Raw genomic sequence first — 25,997 nt, 5'->3', positions numbered from 1 at the left:
TGTAACAATAAAGGCAGAAATTATTTTTCTTCACAAAATTTATTGTGATGATAACTGATAGTGTTGTGGTAGGATTAATTAAGATTGCAGAGAATTTGACAAAATAACCAAATATTCCCTGAAGACATGTGACTGAGGATGACTGTGCTGAATTTTTGTTCCTCTTTCCACAAAAGAAGGTTTTATTCCATCGAATACTGAGCAAAATAAGTGACTATGTTTGGACTTTTGTTTTTCATTTTATTCACCCCTGGAGTCAGTGAATTTCTTTGTACGTCATCAGATCTAGAACTGTCATATACTTTCTGTGGTAAGTAAAAATAGCTTATTCTTTTCTTACTGGTGTTTGCACAGCAATTACTGTAGTCTGAGGAAATGTGAACTTTCTTTCAAATTTGTTTCTTTGATTAATACAGAAAAAAAAAGTTCAGCTGGAGTATATTTCTGTTATTAATTACCCTATTATAAAAATTATACTGCATAGGCATAAATATTACCACAATGCTGGTAAGAGAGAAGTTTACTCCCAAGTAAACAAGGTATGTTTTGATTCAGGAAATATTAGAAGATAAGGGTTTTAAATTTGTTTTGCAAGTACTGTATTGTATAAATTATCCACATTGATTTAACTGATATATTAAAATGAAAAGCTTGAAGTATATGGAATAAAAGAGGGAATGTGATATTCTTCCAGGCTGGAGGATCAGTCAGGCTCTGGGAGAACATGACATGTCTCTTCTTGCTGTGTCTGTGTTATAGGCCACTGGATCTATGTAGTTCACTGAGTTTTTTGGTCAATTCTGCAAGAACTTGGCACCTCCCTGATGTCCATGTTGAACAGGCTCAGTGTGCCCATGCAGACTGAGTGGCCAGAAGGTGGGCTTTTGAGGAGATATTTTGCAAGGAAAGACCCATGTCTTTTGAAAGTCTGTGCGCATTACTAGGCTATATCACCCGTAAAATAAATTGAGGCTCAGGATTTTTATTTTGGGTGATCTGCTTGACGTTAATACTTACATTAAAAATTTAACAAGGGTAAAGGTGATGGTACTTAAGCTCACAAACCAAACCTTCGAGATCATGGTGAGTTTTGTTTGCCCTTTTCCCTGTCGTAATTTCCTGTGCGTGATTGTATCCGAGATCAGAAGCTGACTGCTGGTTCTCGACAGTCAGACACTTTCTTTTTGCACGCCCCTTGCTTCAATCCCTGAAACACAAGACGGAACCCTTCACTGCAAATCACTCTGCCATCCTGTTTGCTGGCTGGGTTAGGAGGGGGAGCACCCCTGCTCTACCCTGCCACCGGGTCTGCGGAGAGCAGGGCACTTCTTCAGCCTGAGCACAGTAGGGAGAGCAGAAGCAAGCTGAATTGGACAGACTTCTTTCCTAAAATTAAACTAAAAATCAAAATACTGACTGGAAATCCTTTCAAAGACTATCACTGAATGATTTTTTAAAAAATTAAAGTATCAGCTAATGGACTCTAAATTTGCTTAGGTACAGGTTGTATGATGCTTTATCACACTGCATCTGACACAGTGCATTGTACAATGATAGGTGGGTCATTCACAAAGCAAATCCACTCAAAGGCTCATTTACACTATCCTGGAAAATACACTGGTATGTTAAAAACATTTTTAGCTGTTGTCAGCAACTTTATATAGATTCCATGATTAGCATAAGTAGGGATATTTTCAGCAGAGGACCATGCTGGCTTAATGCTAATAAAAAGTTTGTGTAACTTCAAAAGAGAATTAAAGATACTGTTGCCTCTGAGTTTTGTGTGCAAAATACCACCAACCAAACAATTGACTTTTCTTGCTATTTAAAGAAATATGATTTTTTTCCCTATAAGTATATAAAAAACATAATTTAAAATACATATTTAATATTTACTGTGGATATTCATAGTAGACAATTTTATAGTATATACCTTATATTAAATACATTTTCAAATGTGTATGTGTTTATTGTGAGTGTGTGTATGTATATTTTTATTATTTTCCTAGAGAAGCCTATTCACACTACCAATATGCAATACTTTTTTCCTGTAGATTCTACAGCTCATACTTTCAAGTTTAATGTGACACCTTGCAGCATGAACAAATCTGTCTGGAAGGCTTCTCTTACCTGGATTCCAAGTGAGTCTCTCTTGACTAGACAATTATATTCTGCAAATGCAAAAAAATGAATACAAGCAAAAAGCTGACACTTTATACTAAATGCCAAATGATTTAAGAGATCAGTTACTGTGATTAAAAATGGAATAGATAAACTATACTGATGGACAGAAATGATGATTTCTGGAAATAAGCGTGTTTGAGTTTTCCTTGTTGGAGTACAGTTGGAGTAGCTCTGCATGCTAACTGGCACTGTACATGCAAATCTGAGACTGTTTAGGTGCATGTGCATTTGTCTGGAAGAAGCAAACAAGATTTGCAGCACACAAGCTCTTCTGGCCTGAAAAAGATGCAAGTCTTTTTAAAGAGAGAGAATATCATTAGGCTATCCAAGTATGGCAGGACTTCTACTGAGAATAAGCATGTTCCAGAAGCTGGAAATGGTACTGGACTGTTTATGCAGGCCCAACTTTAATCTTTAACGCAGGTTTAAGCTGACAAGCTGAGTTACTCATGAAATAGCTGTATCATAAACTTCACCTTCTGAGTAAAAACACTGGAGCTGGACTAAGTTTGCTTCCCTAGAAAGATCTTTATGAAGACTACCAGCATTCAGGACAGCTTGTTTGCAATGCTTACTTAAAACTAGAGAGTCCTCAACTGAGTATTTATTTCGGAGAGCTGTGGAGCTGAGTGAACTTTGTTATCTCTGTTGAAGAAATTAAAAAAGATTTTTAAACTGTTCACTCAAATATTTTTTAAGGCTGTTCTTTTTGTTGAAAACCAGCTTTTTGTTTTTCTGGAAGTAGCAGTTTTCAAGATATGTATTTTTGTTAGTTTTGGGGGGAGTCTTTAAAAAATATTGTATTTCAGCGAAAACTAGATTTATCTAAATAGCATGTCTGCATATATGTTTTTCCTTCCCACCAGCTGCCATTTTCTTACATGCAATGTCTTAACTAGGAAGTGACATCACCTTTTTGAAGATTGTCTTCAACGTCTGGTACGAAGGTGCCAAAGCATTATACTGGAAAGAAGTCCTTTGCAGTGGATCCGATGATGAATACTCAGTGTGCGGAACACTGAAAGGAGGTTGGTGGGGAAAATATATGGTGCCTTTCCCTTGCTTGTCAGGTTCCTTCAACAAGAGCACGATATCCTGCCAGCCCTTTTTCACCACTAAGCAGATTTCTTAAAAGACTAATTGATCAACCCATGCAGAGAGACTTTGCTCTCCACAATCTAGAGTGATTCACCTTGCTGAGCAGGCAGCAGACTTCAGAGCAGGCAGTTCTCCAGTGCCAGAACCCCACTAAAATAGAGAATTCCAAATTCTGTGCTTTAAAATCCTTGTGCTGCAGTTTCCATCTCTATAAATTAGGATTACTAATATCCTTCATCTCATTATGACAGTTTTGTTGTTAATATCTCTAAAATGACATGGAAAGATTACATTTGACTGGACTGAACAGAAAACTTGAGAGGAGCTAGGGGCACTACTAGTATCCAGAACAGAGTTTATTTAGATAAGTGTCTGGATGGGTTTTTAAAGAGATTCTCTGCATCTGTGTATAATGCTCTTTTTATTACAGACGAATCAGTCCTGTTGTAGGGACTAACCAACATTAACATGACACAGGCTCAGATCCAGAGAATTCTGGCAGGATATCAGACTAAAGCCCAAAAAGACCTGTAAGGAAGTCAAAATACGCAATCCATGTTTTCTTTTCTTTAAAAAATGAATATCAGCTCTCTTTATCATTCATCTGAATTACTATTACAAGTTAAATTATTGGTGTTATTACAGTAGTATGGGTCTGTAGGAGATCTTACAGAAGCATTGTGGTTAATTTCTATTTTCTAACGTGGTTTAGACAAATAGGCAGAGCTCTGGGAGAAGAAACAGGTGAGGGTTTTATCACTGGAAAAGTAAATGACATTGGCACTGCTGCTGAGAGATATGCCATATTGCTTTGAAGTTATTTAGGAAGTTTGATGGCATTATGATTAAGTATCCATTTATATTATAATTATCTCTGTTTTACAGAAACATTTGCAACAGAATTTGACATTAAAGGTTTAAGAACACCGTTTCCAAAGGTACTTTTCAGTATTTTATATAAAGAAATAACAATAGTAAAATCACATACTTACGGTGTATATATTTTCTGAAAAGAGATGTTTACCCAAACTATAGAAAACAGCAAAAGGAAATGTCAGAAAACTTTCTCATGCTTGAAGTGATGATTGCAGAATGGTAACATCTCTGAAATGCTAGATGTCCTCAGATTATTCTTCTATTATTCTTCCTTTATTTTATAAAAGACCAAAGATAATAGCTAATATCACCTTAATCATTCCATTTTGTTTGGTAAATTGTTGTCTTTCCTTTTACCTGTTTGAGTAAATCCATCCATATTCTTTCTGCTCATTTTGTTCTTTATTTTATGTTCTCTTCACACACTTGTCTGTTCCTCCCTGAAACCCTCTTCAAAGATTTGAAGAGGGATAACAGTATCCAAAAATGAAAGCAATGTTCCAGTGTTAAACCAGGAGCAGCACCGGTCCTCATGTTAGCCCACTCTCATCCAACATCTGCCTCATCAGCTGCCTGAGCCTTCCCAAGACCCTCATTGAACGTATTAATCCCACAAATGTCACTAAGTAGCTCCTACTGGTACAAAATCTCCAGCCTCCCCTTAAATCAAAGCTCATGGGCCAATAACAGTGTTTAACTCCATCTGGCCCAGCATCTCTTCTAGCCCCACACCTGGTAGTAGACAAGAACGTCCTCTGCCATAAGGAGTCTTCCTATAGATGAGGTGCTTATGGCAGGCCTGACACTTCCCAATGGGACTCTGCCAGACCAGGAACTAACCCTAATCATAGCCTTTGCTGTAAACTAGAAACTCTTGCAAGCCTCCCAGTCTTTAGATTAGTCCTGAGAGCCCTTCAGCTCCCAAGTGTGCATCCCTAGTTTGCCATGCTAGAAGAAGAAGATGACAGATGTCAAAGAAGGTGGAGTAACACCTGGATTCAGTAGGGGCCACCAAGCTGTCTTCTGTCCTGGTGCCTACAAAAGTCTGTGCAAGGGTGTGAAGATGGGTAGCTAGACAACAGCTAAACATGGGGTGATGCTGCTTTATGGATCACACTGCTGGATGTGGATGAGCAAAGCAGTGGGTCTGGAAGGAATGCTGAGCTGACACGAGGACCGGTATTGCTTAGAGCTGGGCTTATGGCTAAGGTTCAGGCAAGCAGTATCCTGCTAGTCGAGGAACAGATGCTCCATGCAGGGAGGTGAGCTGGACACTGACGGAGCGGTTTAAGCAGGTGGCTTGAGACCTCACAGTAGGAGAAGTGCTGGCTATACTTCGATTAGGGAACTAAAGAATGACTACAGCACTCTTCTCACATGAGTCCTTCCTCCTACTCTCTTCTCTTTAGTGTACTTCATTCTAATCTTGCCATCATGTCCAAACTCAGGACAAACTTTTTGCCACCAATAATAGTATGAGGTTGCTTTAGATTTCATCAAGCAGACATTTGATGTCACATTGTATATTCAATATAAGTTGATGAATTTTGGTAAACACCACTGAGGCTGAATAACAGTTAAATATCCAATACGTGATTATAGTTGAAAGCAAAAAGATGGACTGTCCAGTACAACAAACTCTATTAAAAGACTGGTCACAAGGTGTGTGGTATGGACTGCCTGTAAAATACAGAGGCTGTTGTTGCAACTACCTACGGTGTGTGTATGGGTACTGGGGCAAGAAGGTGGCAGAATGTCAACAGAAAATGGAAGCGTTGATAGGACTGAATCCTTGCTGGATGTAAGCTACAAGAGCTAATAAGGTTACTGCCTCGTGGTGGGGACAAAAAAGACCATTGCTGCTGAATGCAGCCTGGTGTATCAACTCATTTAATTCCTGTTTGTGGAATCAGAAACATTGCTCAAGAGAACAGCTCTGGAAGGGGGAGCAGGTGCCCTCAGGAGCACAGGACTCTGATTTGAGAGAGAACCCTGAGAAGTGCAAGCTGGATCACAGCCTACTGCTAATCCTTAGTACCCTGGTCATGAGAAGAAAGTTGAGCACAATTTTTTTTATGTACACATATATCTGAATATACCTATGATAACAGTCCCTGATAGGAATCTTTCTTTTTTTCAGTCCTAACAGAAATCACCCTAACCATTCCAAACAGCTACTTAGACAAGAGCGGGCAGCATCATGCACTAATTTTCTTTTTTCTTTTTTTTCTTACTTGGTTTAGGGCAATTATAACATTATTTTCGAAGGTTTCTCTGATGACTCTGACAATAATATACTCATGTGCTTGAATTTCACAATGATAGTAAAACAAGACCCTTTCTGAATGCAACAAATGTTTCAAATGATTCTAGAACACGGAGGTCACTTCTACAAGCAACTGGAATCCGAGCTGTGAAATAATAAGCACACTAATTTTCCTGAGGTAGAATACATCATGTACTGTCTGGAAAGCTACATGATGGATGGTCTTACCCATTTATAGCACTGCTGTAATCAGATGCTCAGCCAATGTGCACAAAATCTCTGGGAATCAGGAATCCTGATTAATCCACGGAATAACCCAGACGGGCTGCCAGGCCGAGGACTGCATTTTGGTTCTGAGCCTTGAGTTATAAAAAAGCTGAGTCCTTCAGACTGTGCTAAACTAATACAAGAAGTTTTGAAGTTTTGAAGTGCAAGAATCAGAAGTTTGCCAGTACTCAATTTAAAATAAACCATCAGTTGAATCTGAGAACCCTGTCGTGGATTTTTTTTTCTTTTAACAATAAAACTTGTTTGTACAATCAATTTGAGAAATGTTTTTTATTCTGAGTTATCAAAAGCATGTCTAAAGCTTTTGCTGTGGCTTCTGCCTCTTGGGCAGCCTGACATTCAGTATCCACCTTCTGTCTCTGCTGTGCCTCCATACCTAAGACCTTCAGTAAGATTTGGATGGAGTATAAGATTTGGTCCCCCGGAAGAGAGTTGGCATCCTTTCAGGCTTCATGGTGCTTTGGTGCTACTGCATGGTGAAAGACAGCTGACTGGTGCAGTGTACGTATTCTTCCTGCCCTCAGGCAGATACCCTCCTTATGACATAAGGATGCCATGTCCTCTTTTGCCCTCAGCCCCCAGCCAGTTGTTGCTTAGTGGGTTCAGACACTTTTCCCTAATGAATGGGCTGGTGTTGAAGCTGCACATTGAGCTGGCCGCTAGGCCATGATGTGTCTAGCAGATTGCTTCCAAGTGCCTGAAAAAAATGAAAAAACAGAATAAACCAACCCTTTTTCAGGCTGCTAAATGCCAAGCATGAAAATTAGCAGAAGTGAAGCTTTTAATTGCACTTTGCATGTAAAGATATTTTTCAAATTGGGTGTTAGAAAACTCAACCCCCCCCCCCCCCACACCCAAGTATGTAGATACTCCATTTAAAAATTGGTTTCAGTATAGTTAGTTTGGCAATCTAAAGCAAAATCATCAAGAGTCAATAAAAATATAAGAAGTAGAACTACATCATGGCTGGAGACAAGAAGCCATGATTACATCCAAGTGGCAATGACAAAGCATCTGTTCTTGTGCTCAGCTCACAAACCATTCCAGTAGCAGTCCATGATGGAGTTGCACAGCAGCTCCTGATTAAATTTGAACCAAGTTACTAGAGTCCCAGTCAGTTTCCTCTTAATCTAAAATGTCAGTCAAAATATCAGCTGGAGAGACTGATAACCAATACCTGCTTTTTGCTCGTTTCAAATAGTATTACTGCTCTAGGGAACAGTCTTACTGTAAGATGTCCCTGTGTACCCATTTCACAGTGACCAGCAACCACTATGTGAATCCTCAAAACAGTTTTTAGTGGTAAAGTGTTTTTTGCTGCCCTGAATTTTTTGGGGTGTTAGAAGAAATGTTTTGTTTATTAAGCAGCAAGTACCACAGGTAGGAGAGAATAAGATCTCCTGGAAATCAAGGACATTCACATACTGTATTTTTCATAAGCACACATTTTAATGCCTTATAGATGTCACAGAAAATTTACAGTGTATGTAAAGGTAGAAATAGAATTTCTGTATCTAAATAGGGACATTTACAGATAAACATATGTATTTAGTAACTTGCATTGCAGACTTTTATAGTGTAGATCTTCAGCTGAAGGGTTATGATTACACATGCCAGCAGATAGGATTGCGAGGCAGAACGCAGGAGCCACAACTTTATAAAGCAAAGACCTTTCAAAGGCCTCAAGCTCTCTCCTGCGCATGACAGAAGGTTTCCACTTATTGCAGTGCTGGTGGCTGTTGTGCCATGTTCCCCCATGGACAAGGAGAGGAGACAGATTTTTGTAAGGCATAAGATCACGCAAAGACCTTACCCTGAAATTGCCGTGATACCGTAGGGTGAAGGGCACAGCTGAAGGCAGAGTTTTGCTCTGCATGTCTTGTTCCCTGGATAGAGCTTGTAACAGGCTTTCCTTTCTTCTGCTGTTGTCCAGAATTGACAACAGTCATCATTTAACTTTTTTCCTTTCCAAACTTTCCTGAGCCCATACTCAGGGCTCTACAGCAAAGAAGAGTCTACTTAGGATGAGTACTTGGACTTGGTAAAGACTGATCTGAATATTTCCCTTTTCTTCAATTTATTGGGTCAGTAAACTTTGATCCATTTTTTACCTTCATTTCCTGGCTCTGTCCAGAGTTTGAATGGTGTGAATGCTGTGAAGTAAACCATTCACTAAGTATGTCTTGCTTAAAATGTTCAGCGAGACCTACACGTCCTGAGATACCTGTATCTTGCCAAGAATTCCAGTGGGCAGTGCAAAGCCCCCTCCCCTGCAAACTGAAATAAATCAAGGCAGGCCTTGCATGTGGCATACTTATCTGAAACTAATAGCTAAAGCCTTCACAAATATCTCTTTCGCTCTCCCTCATTACTGTTGTTTTTAAGTGGCTGTCAGGATTTGCTGCAGATGGGAAAATAGCTTTTCTTCACCCCCTCACCCTCTGTCGCCAAATACGTAATTATCAGAAGAAGCAGTTCCTGTAAAATGTGTTTTCCAATAAGAGCGCACACTTTTTGAGCTGTGTTATTACAGTTTCATTTGATAAAAACAGTAAAGCATGCATAATTTCAAATGAGAGAAACCCTGCTGATTGCAATAACATATACATTTGCTGGCTGAAATTGTAACATCATTTGAGATAGTCACACAAAGAAAATTCCACATAATTCAGGTATTATGACAGCATATCTTGTTTCCAGAGATGTACTGGCAGGCATAAGCAATCCCTCAGTCACCAGTTAGCTTAGCTGGTAAAAAGCACACATACTCATACTGAACAAATAAACTACATGGTGCCTGCAGCAAGAAAGAGTTGGGCTTGATGATGCTGGAGATGCATCCTGATCTGTGTAACAGGCATCAAAAGAGAAACATAGCAGCATTAATTCCTTTTGCACCGTATTTTTCTCAGCAGAAAATGCTAGTAATTGCTTTTGAAGTGTCGATGTAGCACATTATGCTGAATGACTTCAGCTGCTTCGTTCTGCCTGTGTGTTCCTGCCAGCACAGGGAGTTCAGGGGCAGCAGATGGGGATAGTGACATTTCTAACGGGAAGAGATGGGGAGGGAGGGAAGGGAGGGCAGATCATGCCTGCAGAGATCAGGAGAGAGAGGACAGGAGAAAGGAAATTCGGAAACTCTCCTTGCCGGCGTTAGAAATGGCTGGACTTTGGAAATCCCAGAAAATAGTCACTGTGCACACGTACTTTTCTGTTGGATCCCAGACACAGGGGCCTTGCTTCATGGCTGCTCTAGATGGGTATGTCCATAACCTCTTTTCTTCAAGATACATTTTACTACTGGCAAAGAGAGACCTTTTATATATATATATTAATATATATATATAAATATATATATATTTAAAATATATGCATATACATATATATATGGATTTGGCCAGATAATTTTTAACAGCTTCCCAAAGCTTCTGTCTGCAAAAAAAGCCATTTTTTCCCCCCCAGGCTTTAGCCTAAATATCTGCCTTACCTGCAGGTGTTGTGTTTTTAAATTTCAATTTCTTACTAACATAATTTCTTACTGACATAACTAAGAAAGAAAAACTTTTAATAGCAAACCTGGCTCTTTGATCGCAGGAGGGAATGGTCACTCATTCTGAGTATTAAGGTCCCTGTCTGCACATTTTCCTGCCCTGCACAAAACCTTCACGTACTACAGAGTAGCTGATAATTTTTTCTTAAATTGTAACTTCTGCTAACTGGGCGCATCCACTCTGTTTTTATTCCCCAGGAGGTTTGGCATCTCTCCTGAAGGACTACCTCAATATTGATTATGAAGTTGGACTAATTCTTATATACATTCTGTTCAGTCAGATTTGATTTAGACTTTTTACTGTATTACCCATATTTGTTGTATTTTTAATATGGTAGCATAGTTTAACAATTTCAGTAACGTAAATTAAAAAAAAACAAACCCACAACCCTACAGTAAATAAAGGTAAATAAGATAAATACAGACAAGCAAAATTTTAACATTAGTCCTCTGAAAACAGTAGAATTGAAAAATCTGCCCTTCACTTATGTGATGCATAAAAGAGGAAATAATCAAACAAGAAATAATGCATACAAGAGTGAGCTATTGTTCACTTTGACCCTAAATTAATTTGACTTTATTTCACATCTGAATATCAGCTGAACAGACTGGTAGTTATCTTTTGTAATCATATATTGCACTGAAGCAATCTGCCCTGTGTCAGTGGACATTGCATGTAGTGGAATTTTCCTTATATCTTTAAAGCATTAATGATGCTTTAATAACATAGGTATAACATACGTAGAACAATGAACATCATTAATGAAAGTTTCACATATGACTGTCAGAAAAACAGACTGTCAGCATCAATATGTCTTTCTTGTTCCTCAAACTACCTTTCTAGATATACAGTTTCTCTAATGTGTAAAAGTTCTAGCAATTTTAATATTCTAATTATGGAGGAAAGGGGTTCCTAAAAAATTCTAAATTAATTGCTTATCTAGGACAATCCAAAATAGTAAACTAAAGTATTCTCGGGTGAGTAATAAGGAAAAAAAAAGTCATTGAACGAAAGAAATAATTTCAGAATGTTGTGTATTTGTTTTGACCAAGTAACTTAAAAATCACAGTCTTCAACTCACTTAAATTTGAGATGCTTCAGCAAATAAGAAATATTTTTCTGCTTTTTGATTTTGACAAATTGGCATTATTCATGGAAAGACCATGATGCCACAAAATCATTGTGATTCTGCTGATAAGCCAGGAGTCAAGTTGCAACAGTCAGTTGCTTTTATGGTAACAGTACTCATATTAGTATCTACTTGACAATCTGAGTTGTCCTATAGGGTACAAGTCCACAGCCCAGTTCTAAATGACTTTATATACCTTCTTCTGGAATTGATATACAAAGGGCAACATTAAGACTTTACAAATAATACAACAGGAAGCAAGATGTTGGGGGAAGCTGATCAAACCATATGTTTTAACTTTGTAAGTTATATTTTTCTTTTAGTAGTTTTGGTTTTATAAAAAGCAAATGCTATAACAAATAGAACAAATAAACAGAACAATATGACTCCTCCTTATGCACCTTTAGGAGTATATGGCTAGGGTAACCAAAATTTAGAATAGAATAGAATAGAATAGAATAGAATAGAATAGAATAGAATAGAATAGAATAGAATAGAATAGAATAGAATAGAATAGAATAGTTGGAAGGGACCCTACAATGGTCATCTAGTCCAACTGCCTGATCACATCAGGGCTTACTAAAAGCATATTTTAGTGACATCCTGGACCTGACTGGGCAACTTCTGATAAGCCCTACTAGAGGTGTTGAGTGTCTCCAAATCTTACTGAAGCTGAGAGCTGGACATATTCAGCAACATATATTTTCATATATTGCAATCTTAGCATAGTCATAATGCAAATAATTATACTTAAGTGTAGATGAGAAGTCTGTGATAAAATAAAGAAACAATATTTCCTTCCAGACTGGTATTGGTTCTACAGCAAATGTTTTATGCAAAAATTACTTGGTTCAAGATGCCGAGCCTGGATGTCTGCGAGTGGGACAAGGGAGCAGCACAGGAGGGAATGCTTTCTTCTGGCCTCACTGGAGGGGCAGTGCTCTGCAAAGTCCACAGTCTCTGTCACTGCTGGTGATGGGAGCGGAAACACAGCTGCTCCCTGTTTTACTGCTGCTCTATCTATAGGTCAACCAATCCTTGTGATAGTCCACTTTTTCACCCCAAAATCACAGTGTTCTAGGGAGAAAATGTGGAATAAAATGATAAATATAATTTCAGTTTTGAAAATGTGGAAAAAAACAAGGAAGAAAGTATAGGTGGCGTAAACAGTTACATAAAATATACAATCAAACGCAAGAGGTTTGAAATATTTATAGAAAAAACATTGCAATATCAGTGAGTCAGGCACTAATATTACATTTATTTGAAAGAGAAGACTTTCTCCAAACCTTCTGTCAATACAACAAGGATGACTAAGACACCATAATTCTGTGAGAAGAGCTAAAATTCACCATAAGCTCAAGGTATTCAGCAATTACAATTATAACAATCTGTTTTTTTTAATACTTGGATTGCAGTGGTGCCTTCTGTAAGTAGCTTGTAATCAGGAATGTTGCTTCCCTGCTGCGTACTGTATAAATATTTGTGAAATTAGTGAAATAATATTTTAAGGGTCCTTTGAAATGTGAATCACGGCCAGATCCAAAACACCTACTAGTCATCTAGCCCCAAGAGGGTGACCCAGAATCCCTTTATTCTGCAGTGAGATTGTTTGACATCTCCAAAGGCAACCCATAAATCCTATGCAATGAGGGGACTGATTCGGTGCAGTGCAAGATAGTTTTTTGCTGAGGATGGCAGACAAACTGAATAAATTCTTATTTTCCAATGCAATTCATATTTCAAAACATTAAGAGCCTGAAAAGCATGTATTATGACACAGTAAAGTATATACCAGAATCTAAGCACAAGGGTTTTGCTGGAATACCAAGCTGAAAATAGAGCCAGATACCTAACTGTGATTGGTCTTGACCATATGCATTATTTGAAGGTTTAAATTGATGTTACATGGATTTGACATCAAATTCAGCATTTTTTGCAATGATTTCACATGTTTCCAAAGGACATCACATTGACCACAGTTCTGTGAAATATAAGATGGTAGGCAAATTAAACTACCTTGTTTTCCACCACAATAAATTATGTGGCTGTGTTATCAGAAAGGTCCTAACACAAGAAGAACATTGTTCCAATCTCTAGAACAAATCACTGATCTTTTCTGTGATTGGTTCTCTATTATTAGGTTCTATCTGAAGATTGAGAAACTAAGAAAAAAGCAATATATTTTGAGGCGCATTGCCCTGATGTTCTCTGTAGTCAGGTGGAAACCTTTCAGTCTGTTGTCTCTTTCTGGGACTAAATGGTTTTCCAGTTTCCCAGAGGTCATTCACAGGAGCCACAGTAGATTTGTGGACCTGAGGAACAACAGTGTCACTCCTCAGTGGACTGGAATGGCTACTGCCAGCCAACACCAAGCACCTTCTTCTCTGGAGGGTTGTGAGTCTTCACCACGGTATGGGTCTGAAGTAGTCTGGTCTTGTAAATCAATCTGATTTCCCTAAACTCACCATGGAATTGGTTCATCATGTGCACAGTAACACATAGGGAATCTAGCAGTTCCATGGTCACCTCAACTTTCTACACATGATAAATTTTTCTATCAAGAAGATATAAATATCAAAGGGTTAAACCCCAAGATGACTCTCATCTTGCTAGGCTACTACATTTTCTAAGTTCTTGATCTTAAATCTACTACATGAAGTGTGAGTATTTCCTCCTTCCCTTAAAACTGTGAAGCAATTTGCACACTTGGAGTGAAGGCCTCCCCATTGGGTGAGGTTTCTGCCCTGTTACTGGAGGTGCATTTTAATTACTGCAGAACAGCAGGGTTTTTCACACAAGCCAGGAACCTCTACATTATAAAGGCATATATGCTAAATAATGAAATCTATCATATCCTACAGGGTACATTTTTTGAGTTGTCAAGAGATCGTTATTCCCTTTAGGATATCTTGATGCACATGAAAGCAAACTGCATAATGTTGCCTGCATGCTTCATATTGGTTTTACTCTGTTCTTTTCTGCTGGAAAATTTGACTCTTTAAATGGGTGAGATAAATACTAAAATGTTCAGGAAATAAATGGAATATGTGCTGTTTAGGCTTTAAATTCTTAATAACTTTTCCAAAGTTGGTATCAAGCCCAGAATAAAGGAGGAGGTTGTCTGCAAGTTAGTGCCTCACTTTATAAAATCAACAACTGCTCTCTGAATTACAGTGCTAGGAGAGCTTATTCTTGCTGATGACTGACAGGCTATTATCTTGCTGAATAAAAAATGAGCAATCAAATGTGAAAGGAAGCTCTGTACTTGGAACCAAATTCTACACATCCTTAAGCATGACACAAGCTTGCTTAAGTCAATGAAGCCATTTTTTAGAAGGATTTTTATGGCTTGGCCCTTGATAAGATAAGTGCCTACACATAATATGCACTTGTCACTATGCTCGTGAATTAATCAAAAGACTAGTAACGTGGCAGAAAGCCTTTCACCTGTAGACTGTCAGTTTGAATCTGTCAAGCAACCAAAAGACCCTGCTGCAGGAAATTTTATGCAAAAATTCCAAGTAGTGCTAGGAGAATATTAAGGCTGCACATATAGTTATATACTCAAATTGGGAAGAGTTGTCACTCATTTTTAATGTGCCCCTTTCTGCTACAGCCTTACAATTCAGTCTTTAATAACCCAAACACATATGACGTTTTGAGCAGTGCAGTACAGGCATTTTCCCCAAATCTGAAGAAATCTTTGCTTTGATGAACAGAAATCTGTATTCAGTTTCTGAACACCCAGTAAGCTTATCACAGTTTAAGTGAAGGAACACAAAAATAAGCACACATTTGAGTGGCAGGACACATCACGGTCACTGTCATCATCAAAGTTTAGTTGTACTGAAAATGTCTTTCCTGAAAATTGATTGAGTTAAAATACCAAAGCTAAACGGAGGAATACATGTTTCAACTAAGTGGAAATGGGTCCCTTAAATGATCAGGAATATTAGTGATTGCTAGTTATAGATTAAATAATTTTTGTCTTCTGGGATATCATTTCATTTCATCAAATGATATTCAAGAGATCTAAATGCTCCTTCAGATTTTCCATAGGAAAATCTGACTCCTTTCAGCTTTACACCTGAAAGAATCTCTCCTAAAGACAAGTGCTGTTACCTTAATTTCTCCAAGAACCTCACCCTTTGAAGGCCTCCTGTTTCTTGAAGATCTCTCCACGTATTAGTGAATTTCCCTACCTTCCCTTACTAAAAGACCTACTGCATAAAAATCTCCCACAACACGGAGGGGTTTTTGTTAGTCAAGTGACTCAGGGTCACTCAACTCCATGCACAGGCTACAGTTTTGAAGAAGGTTTTGTTGGAGGATTGGCCACTGGCTGAATCAGCATCTTTCTACCCTCTCTATGAAAAGAAACCTAAATGAAGATCATAATTCACGTAGTGGTCACTTGTGTTTCTTCTGCTGCAGCAGGCAGAGTTTTTCTCTGAATGGTTGCATAGTGAAACTGCCTGCAATGTCATGGGTATACTTTGAGGAAAATATGGGTTGAGAGCCCTGAAAAATCCTGTGAAGCCTGGAATAGACAAAGCTGGGAAGTCTTTATAGCATTATGATTTGTTGGGATTCTAACTCCTGGTCAACACTTGCAGCAGATTCACTATCAGGTCAAGTGTTTTGGGAGCTGTTGGGCTGGAGGCAAAACTCAGATATAGTCATACAGTAGTGAAATTAAGAGAACTATTTTTTTTTGCTTAAAATGAGGTATTAATTGTCCTACTAATTGAAAGCAGACTAATTAACTCAGAGAGTGACTGACATCACACAAGTAGAGTTGTAAAAAAGAGCAGTAGCAGTGATGCTGAGCCACTGAAGAAACATGCAGCAGAGTGCGGCCAAGGATCCCTTGTCCACAGAAGGGTACTTGGTTTGTATGCTAACTAACTGTGGCAAAAACTGCCCGTGATTGCTCAAGCACCTCCACAGCTTGATGCTGAGCCTTCCAGGGAGCTGACTAACTTGGCTACAATGGTGTGTCTTGCCACGGAGGTCAGAGAAGTCCTATGCTGCATGCCCCACTGGCATGCTGGAGGTGACCCTGAGCTTCTTCTGCACCCACCGGATTTGGTCTGGTCTCCCTAACACCTCTCTCCTTCTCCCCATTCCGTTTGCACTGAAGGAGGAAGAGAAGTCTGTCTCATCCGTTGTCTGTATGGAAATGGAGAGTCATGTGGATCTAGCAACAGCTGTGAGCACCTCTACCCATAATTCAGCATCAGCCTGAAAGTAAGGCTGGGAAATATTATTATTCAGTGGAAGGGAAGTGAACAGCTTCTGTTGCCTTGGAGCTATTGTTTCTCTCTCTATCAGGGCTGCTTTGAATATTAAAGAAACTAATAGCGATTCAAATTAAATACTGTGATTAACATTATGTACCAGCCTAGTGTGCTTATGCTGTGAGAAAGCAAGAGATAATAGAAAACGATCCAAAGCCTGTCTTGCAAAAGCGAACAAGTTCATTAAGTTGTACGGTGGCTGCTTCAATAAAGGTATTTTATAGGGTAAAGTGACTCCTATGTCGGCATTTGGCATAAAGCTACTGTTCTGGTGAAAGCAGAAGACATATCTTCTTTAATTTTAATTAATAATTTAATTTAACAGGAAGCACATTTTCTTTAATTTTTCGGCTTGTGGTTTTTTGTTGTTGCTGTTGTTGTTGTTGCCTGGAACACTACTGTGAATATATCCTGCAATGGCATGTCCATGAATATTATTTTTAGATGCATCTTTGCCATTCTTTTTTACAGGTCTAGCAGTAATTTTAAACATTTTTTCTTGCTTCTGCTGCTATCTTCAGTTGCCACCCCCATACCAGCCACATGCCCTCATGAATTCTTTCAATTTTTCTTTTCAAGACATGCTCTGGCTATTCTATTTAAATGTCTTCTTTAAATTTTATTTAAAACAGCTAAACTAAATTTATTCTGCATACAGCTTTTGCATATGATACATATGGCTAAGAATGATAGTTCTTCTCATCAACAGATGCTAGAAATGTTTATTCATAATGAAAAACAGAAATAAAGACAATAGCTGATTGAAGAAATAATGTGTGTGTTAGTATGAGTATATATATGTATATATAAAAGCTTTAGCAGCAGACGTAGCAAAGGGGTTGGAACTTCTTTCTAGCACTAGCTGAAGCAGCTCAAGCTCCTACACAGCCTAATATATTCACCTTGCTGCACGTGTTTCCTTCACTCTCCCCGTTTGTGTCAGGGCTGCAACTACCCTTACAGCGTGAATAAGTTGAGTATTATTAGGGTGGAAGCCATTTTTGTGCTAAAGACCCTCAATAGATCTTTCCATTTCCCTTCTGTACATGTATGGATCTCACTCACAATGATAAAAGGTCACCTGAATCTTTTCTGAATTCCATAAAAAGCAGACACACAAAAAAATCCCGAACACCTCTGACCTGGGGAAATTGGGCACAAGTTATTTCTCCTTGCAAGCTGTACCTTGTGTTAAGACGTGTTAAGCAGCCACAGCTTAGAGTATTACAACATTCAAAGTGCTAAAAAGTCCAGTGATAATATGAAGTCAGTTTATCTGAACTGGCTCTTTAGAGGTTCTCAGAGTTGGCTCCTGCCTCAGGTTTTATTGGTCACGGTCTGTTCAAAACTGAAGCAAGCACCCTTCTTCTATTGTTTTACAACTATTGGATGAATTCCACGTGGTGAAATTGATACCAACCCACTAACTTTATTTAGAGCCAGAAAGTCTTTGCAACAGTTATGGCGAGGCCATTTGACACAGTGCAGTTTGAACAGGTTTTTTTAAGTATTAAAAATTAATCTAAACTTATGCTTCTAATAGCAGTCCTACAGCAATAGGACTTTTCATCTCCTAGCTTTGAAATACACTCACTAATAGGCTATGTAATTGCTGATGAGCAGGTATGGGACCTCAAGAATATTTCTATTAGAGTTGTAGAGTGTATATCCCATGCAATGAGAAGGAAACATCCCCATATTTGTCACTGAAGTGCTGAGAATAGCTAAATGTTTATTCAAATCTGAAACAAGAAGATCCATAAACTCAAACAGTGATTTTCCAAAGGTGATGTCTTCGGTTTTGGGATGATAACTTTCTGCTGTCACCGCTGTCAGTTGTGACTGAGAGTGGTCCTTCAGATTTGCTGATAAAGGCACCCTGTGCTACTGACGGAATTTGGCTGCCAAGTGTAGGTCTGCGGTAGGACATGACAGGAGAACAGAGGGGCGGTGCTCCTGCTAGAGCTGAAGTGTCCACAAATGCAGAATTCTTCTACTAGGTCTCCAGTCATGTTGTCCTGAAATGGGTTTCACTGGAAACCTGGCTCCGTATGATGGCCATGCAAAGAGAGCTGCAGAACGTGGAGATCTCAATTTCATTTCCCAGCTGGCTGAACTGAGGAGTCACTGATCTCAAGCATGTTTGGCAGACCAGAATGCTGTGCCTGGGAGAGGACTCTGACCATACCAGGCCAGGCACAGAAACTAAACTCTGCCCCTGACTAGCTGGATAAAAGCACGTGTGGTTGAGTCTCCTCCTAACAGAATAACAGGTAACCCAGCAAGACTGGATATTCATTTAAATTTAGAGACTTCAATACCTTGTCGTCCTCCACTTTCTTTTAACGGAAGTTTTATATCTCCAGGGGTCAGCGTTAAAACTGAATGTAATATTTATTCTCACTTGTATGCCAAGAAATAAAGAATTACTGTCCTGTGGGTTGAATGTGTCTTCAAATTTGGAGACTGTTCAGCAAATAGGAAATCCTTATTCTACAAAATGTAAAGTAGTCTTTTCACTGGGTTCAGAAAATACTGCACAGCAGTGTTAGTGACACAAAGTTAAGTGTTTAATGATGAAGGTGTTGATGCTAGCAAATATAATAAAGAGAGAAAGTGGTTTATTAGACTTAACAGGTTAGCACTTCATTTACAGAACATTGATTTAATAGCCAGCAGTGATGAGACTGTTGATTTCATATCTTACTAAAGTGTTTTGCCTTTTTCTGGCTACTCCATGGAATGTGAATTTAGGTCTAACCTGAAGAAAGATGTTCCACACAGTAATATTTTGCTATCACTTATGGATAAAAACATTCGCTTAGGTTTATGCACACATGAGAGGAGGAGAGTGTTTTGACTCGAATGGACTATTTAATGACTGATGAAAGCTTAGGGACAAAAGTAGAATGTAGTGAAATCTACAGCCTTAGGGTGGACTCAAGTCCAGATTACCCCATCCAGCTGTTACCTTCTAGAGTAGCTTTGCAGCTCCCTCATGGGTTAAGATAAGGACAGGGAGATCACTCAGCACTTATTGAGGGCAAAATAGACTTGACTTATGGAAATTAGTTTAATTTATTACCAATCAAATCAGAGTAAGGAAATGAGGAATAAAACCAAATCTTAAAAACATCTTTCCCACACCCCTCCCTTCTTCCCAGGCTTAACTTTACTCCCAATTTTCTCTACCTCCTTCGCCCCGAGTAGCGCAGGGGGACAGGGAATAGGGGTTGCGGTCAGTTCATCACATATTGTCTCTGCCACTCCTTCCTCCTCAGGAAGAGAGCTCCTCACACTCTTCCCGTACTCCAGTGTGGGTCCTCCACGGGGTTACAAGTCCTGCCAGTAAACCTGCTCCAGTGTGGGCTCCTCTCTCTATGGGGCCACAGGTCCTGTCAGGACCCTGCTCCAGTGCAGGCTTCCCACGGGGACACAGCCTCCTTCGGGCATCCACCTGCTCTGGCGTGGGGTCCTCCACAGGCTGCAGGTGGAGATCTGCTCCACCGTTAACCTCCCTGGGCTGCAGGGGCACAGCCTGCCTCACCATGGGCTGCACCACAGGCTGCAGGGGAATCTCTGCTCTGGCACCTGGAGCGCTGCCTTTCCCTCCTTCTTCACTGACCTTGGTGTCTGCAGAGTTGCTTCTCTCACATATTCTCACTCCTCTCTCTCACTGCTCTTTTGTGCCAAAGTTTTTTTCCCCTTTCTTAAATATGTTATCACAGAGGTGCTATCACCGTCGCTGATGGGCTTGGCCTTGGTCAGTGATGGGTCCATCTTGGAGCTGGCTGGCATTGGCTCTGTCGGACATAGGAGAAGATTCTAGCAGCTTCTCACAAGAAGCCACCCCTGTAGCAACCCCGCTACCAAAACCTTGCCATGCAAACCCAGTACAGCAGTCAATCACACAAGTGATACTCAGATAATGTGTGACGTTTTAAAAATAAAATAGTCCAAGAATGATATCTCAAGCATGGAGTTAAGCACACTTCCACTTACTTTATCAACCTTTGAGTAATGGTATAGTAGAAAGATGGAATGGGTTGCTTAAATAAGAACTCAAATTGGCAAAATGGTGATGCTGACTGGGAAAGAAACTTATGGCAGGATGTGTGAGCACTGAAATCCTAACAGACTCCTACCAGTAGTCCACTATACAGAAGTTTTGAAGAATCCCCTGTGATGAATCAACACCAGCAGGATGCTTTGAACACCTGGTTGTGGTATGTAGGAGATCAGGTAAGAGTTCAACACTCATCACTTGGAAGACACCGTTACTTTGCAGCATTTCTGAGGGAAAGGAATATGGAAAACTGTTGATACTGTGGGAGTGAAATTAATCATTGCTGAGGCTTGGATATGATCCAAGACCTAAGACTTCTTTCTCCCTCCCTAGGAACTGCTGACCTCCTGGATGAATAGGCAAAAGTCATTGTTCAACCCACATACTATAGAAAGTGTCCATCTAGAGAGTACACGACGTGTGCTCTGAACTTTGTTATGGAACAACTAGAATAAAACATATAATTTCTGTCCGAGAGTGCTGGTGCAATGTAATGTCACTAGAGACCTGTGGACAACTTTGCAGAGACCATAAAGCTAACCTCACATCAGTGCTGGTTGAATACTAGACTATAACTTGCACCCAACTGGTCCCTTAGGATCAATATGGGACATAGTATATTCTCAAATTGAGGAACTGGAAACTTTAATTACCAAATATAAAAAGGCTATTATTTGTCAAAAACAGGTGACCATTGCTATCAAACATGATACTGGCTGGATTGTCAGAATTGCAACAGAAATAGAACAAACTGCTGGACATCATTGGTATGACTTTTTTATGAGATATGCGCCATCTGCAAATGGCATATCGCATCTTATGTTACATCCTATGATCATTGTATTATTGTGCTGTATTTTATTAGTTTTGCTATTAATATGTTTTTATATCTATGTTTATCACTTATCTCACCGTGTTGAAAGCATGCATCACCAGTTGTTACCTGATTTGGGCTTAAGTGAGTGCCCAAATCTTCACCCTGCTCTCACCCCCAGCGAGGCAAGAGGTGTAACAGTACCTCCACTTGCTGCGGTGTTTGGTCTACACCAAGGGGCAAGTGTGACTGTTCACTCAGCTTCTGTTTTAGCCCAACACACAGCTCGTGCCATGGCCTGACATGTGCTGGAGCTGCCATCGGGGCACAGCGAGAGCAGTGCATGGACAGGACACAGTGGGAAGGAGAGATAAGGGCACTCTGCAGCCATTGTCACCTGCAGCCTGCTGTCCCCTGCAGCTCCCACCTCCCGCAGAGGAACCGTCTGTCGGTTTCTTCAGAATCCACTAACCTATGGAAATTTATAAACCAGCCTCCCAAGCTGGAAGGTAGAAATACGCCAGTTTACCCAGACAGCCTCTGGGATGGCTCTGTCAGCAGCCGAACCACTGCTGGCACAAGGATCCCTGCACTGCGAGGGAGGAGGAAGGGTGAGCATGCTCACCATCAGCCGGTAGCTGCTTTGCCTGTAGGTTTGCAAGCTAGAGAGTTTGTGAGCTAGAGAATTTGTGAGTTAATGAAGTGATTAATTAGAGAACTCATGTGTTACACTAGTCTGCACAAAGGGCATTGAGCCTACACTTGTTTTTTTTTTTTTAACTTAATGAACTCCTGAAATAAAGTTTAACTTCCTGAGTATGTTGCCCTGTACATTTTAGAGATCCAAACAGACAGTGACATTTTGACGTGCAGCAGAGGTAAAAAACTGTCAGAGAAAGTGAAAACTGGCAGATTCCTTCTTTGAATTGATGTGTCGCTCTGATGACTAAAGTTTATTCAGTTTAGACGTGGGATGGATACACCATGTGTAGTGTAAGATACCTGTAAATCATTGGGGATTTAGACATTTCTTAAGTAACAATACTGTTTATCTTTTAAAAAGAGAGAGAGCTCTGTTCTGATCTCTCAGAATGAGAAAAATCTTTGCTGAATCATCTAAGTCTTTCAGATAAGAGTTAAAGATTCTCCCTTTTCTTTGTCTGTCACTATTTCTGTAGGTGTTAGAAGATCTGCCTCGAGACATGCCTTGATCTAGAAAGACTGGGGTGAAGTAGGGTTGTTTGCATTTGTGTTTGTGAGGGTTTACTTTAGGCACAATTATCCAAGTTCAGATGCTTAAACGTTTCCTCTTTCTCTTGTTTTAGCTTAAAGAGAATTATTCTTACCCATAAAAGAGAAGACCTTAGCTTTCTCTAAGACCTTTGCTGCAGTAAGATTTTTTAGTCAGTTCCTCCTTCTCTTCCCTACCGTTGTTCTTATCTAGGGAATTTTCCTTTGCCAGAGGAGACTACAAAGCTTACAGCATGCCATGCATATCTTACATACTGTCCTGGGAGTCAGCTGCAGAGTCACCACTTCTGTCTGTTGTCCAGTCAATGAAAATAGATTCTCCGTCCTACAATTACAAATCACAACACAGGCCCTGGCTGCTTTGCCTGACTTTGCTTTATATGAACAAAAAGGAAGATGGAAGGGGCAAGGTTTTCAAAGAAAAAGGCTATGCCATTAGCTAGTTACTGAGTCAAATAATCTAATTCCGAAGCCACTCAGTGGATTTCAGTGGAAAACTTTCTTTCCCTTCTAAAAAGAAACTGTACGATCCTTTGGTGTTCGGCAAGAAAACAGACTGGCTCAAAGTGTTCTGGAAAAGCTGCTTCTCAGCTCTCTGACAGCAAGTGTTTGCTCATTAGTAGGTGGTGTTTGCTAGAACTGACTCCACCAGCCTCTCAACTACTGTCAGTCAGCGACTTTGATTGCTGGGGATTTCTCAAAGCAAGCGACAAATGCTTCCTTTCACCTGATGCGGCTGAGAAAACTGGCAATTACCAAAACATTACATCTTGCTGTTTAAGCCTCTTGGCTTCTGTGTGTAAGGCCAATTGCCACTCTCTGAGATTAAGAGTGGTTCACTTTGATGTATAGGGGTGTACAAGCATTCATGTTCCACTGTTACTCCTGTATTTGTATCAGGATTACATCAGCCACAGTTTAGAGTGGGCATGGGGGAAAGCTCAGGGAACTTGCAAAATTGTAACCTCTGTTACACAAAACTAGAGGTTTGATTCAAAGGCATGTTGAGCCCAACACTTCTTTGATGTCTGACACTGGTATATTGCCCATAATAACGTCACTGTTGAGGGTAAATGAATGTGGAATTCACCTGCATTTCCCTCTTACATTTTATTGCCTGTTCCTTTAGAAGTTCAGTAATTATTTGTCAGAGAGCCTGGCAGCTTGAACAGAAAGTGTATATTGAAAGTTTGGTCACTATATTCAGTTTCTTTGCTCATGAGTAAACAGCATATATAAGAAGCAATTTGTAGTCCAGTGAGAAAATGGCATTTTTAATAGCAAACAAGTAGTCAATTAAGTAAACCCAGTTCTGCAAAGACGTGGCAAAAGAATAACAACAATATCTGCTGTGGAGACATCTTTGAGGTCTTTAAGGTCTGTCCATTCCAAGGCCTGACAGCCCTTTGCACCCTGCAATGCTGCATTGGCACTGACTGCAGAAGCTGAGGCTGGGCACATCTCTTTTGCTGACTCTGCCATGGGATGGTTATCTCTGACAGAGAAAGCTGCTGAGGTCAGAAATCCTGGAATGGCTCAGGGACACTTGCCAGGTTTCATCTCTCAACGCTGTTGCTTTTCTATTGCATGGCTCCACCATGAAGATCCATGGGAAGTGGCTAATGAAAGTCTTCAAGTTTCAATTAGCAGTCTGGCAAGAGAAGAGAAATACCTGGACACAACTGTTCTCATCCGCTTGCAAAAAAAAAAAAAAAAAAAAAAAATGGGGACCACTCTGTGGTCCTTGTGAGGAGTAACGAAAGTGTGGGGAGGGTCTGTTCTAACATGTGGTTTGCATTGCTGCAAGCCACGTCTGTACATCCTTCCCAGTGGGCTGAGGTGACCTGAGGGTGTTCAGAGCTTTGGCTGTGGTTTGTCACAGCTTTAAGTGACAGTTCTTTTAAGTTTTGTTTTTTTTCTTGTTGCTGGTGTCACAAATAGTTTACATAATAGTCATCAGTGAGCAAGTGTGAAGTACAAAAGTATAATTTATTATCCTCGGGAAAGATAGGCTAATGTTGAGGCACTTTCTCAGGGCTCAGGAGGAGCAGATTCAATTCCTTTGCTCTGCCCAGAGCTTCCACAAGAGTGACTCTACCTGGGCTGTTTTACACACAGAAATCCTAGACAAGCTGGTGAATGTCACTTCCCATCTCATGTCTATAGCACCGCAGATGTGTTTGGCTGGTCGGGCAGCCCCAGGGCAGTGGGTCCTGTTCATCCCATATGTGATGGATGCACTGTGCACGTGCTACATAGTGGATGTATGTCTGGTTCTTCTGGGGGCTGCACACCCTGGGCGGAAGCAGACTTCTGGGTTCACGGGCAGATGTGATGGTCTCGATAAGGAGACAAAGGATTTGAGACTGAGTGTGAAATGACCTTGGACACTCTCATTTGATTTTTGTTGTGTTCAAGAAAAAGGATTTTGTAGTGTCTTGGCAAAGAAATGGACTGCAACAACAGAACAGCAGACACCATCCTCAGTCTGAACAAAAAAGGGTGCAAAATTCTGATTTTTTTTGGTCATTTACATTAAAATGTAGCAAAACACAAGAATTAATCAAGTGCGGGTAGTGATGATGTAAATATTTAAGCTTTATTATCTCATCTGTATAGCACTCACCAAGGCCAGTTAGCTGACCAGTCTGCATAGGACTGAGTCAGAGAGGAGTCCCCAAACACATATCAACTACATCTTAACCGAGTACACAATGTTGATATTTCAGCAAGTATCTGTTTGAGGAGAACATTTAACTGCCAGTAAAACTCTTTTCATGAATGTCACACAGAGGAACTAAGCTGAATGAATAATTCACAACACTGGAGATTTGCTGTGAATTTAGCTTGGGCTCATGAGCTTTTTACAAGTAACACGCAACTTTCTATGCATTATTTGTTATTCAATCTGAATCAAGTAGGGCCTTAACTTCTCCTTAACTCCTTAACTCCTATGGCAGAATCTGACCCTGTATTAATCTCTATGTTGTTTTCTCTCCCCAAGCAATGGAATTATAAATAGTCCAAGAAGAAGCATTGACTACTGAGTGTATGACTGCAAGTAGACCATGTGTGTTGCATTTTGGTACATGATGTACCTGGTAGATGTCTTGAACTCTGGTAGTCGGAGAGAGCCTCAAGTCTTCCCTTGTGATTTTGCATTTTCTCAAG

General features: G+C 39.9%; 1 protein-coding gene across 2 annotated transcripts; it reads left to right on the top strand.

Moving 5' to 3' along the window:
* LY96 (lymphocyte antigen 96) lies at window positions 1–6,967 on the top strand. 2 transcript variants are annotated; one of them, XM_074847169.1, is made up of 5 exons: window positions 1–310; window positions 2,055–2,141; window positions 3,084–3,212; window positions 4,168–4,220; window positions 6,532–6,967. In XM_074847169.1, exons 1-5 carry the CDS (start codon window positions 217–219, stop codon window positions 6,604–6,606), a joined length of 438 nt encoding a protein of 145 aa, XP_074703270.1. In that variant the 5' UTR covers window positions 1–216; the 3' UTR covers window positions 6,607–6,967. The 2 variants fall into 2 exon arrangements, with proteins under 2 accessions (XP_074703270.1, XP_074703264.1); XM_074847163.1 differs by having other exon boundaries at window positions 6,402–6,967.
* Window positions 6,968–25,997: the final 19,030 nt, after the last annotated feature.

This window comes from Strix aluco, chromosome 1 (assembly GCF_031877795.1).
Source record: "Strix aluco isolate bStrAlu1 chromosome 1, bStrAlu1.hap1, whole genome shotgun sequence".
In the NCBI taxonomy this organism is placed as follows: Eukaryota; Metazoa; Chordata; class Aves; order Strigiformes; family Strigidae; genus Strix; species Strix aluco.
This window is presented reverse-complemented; position numbering and strand designations above follow the sequence as displayed.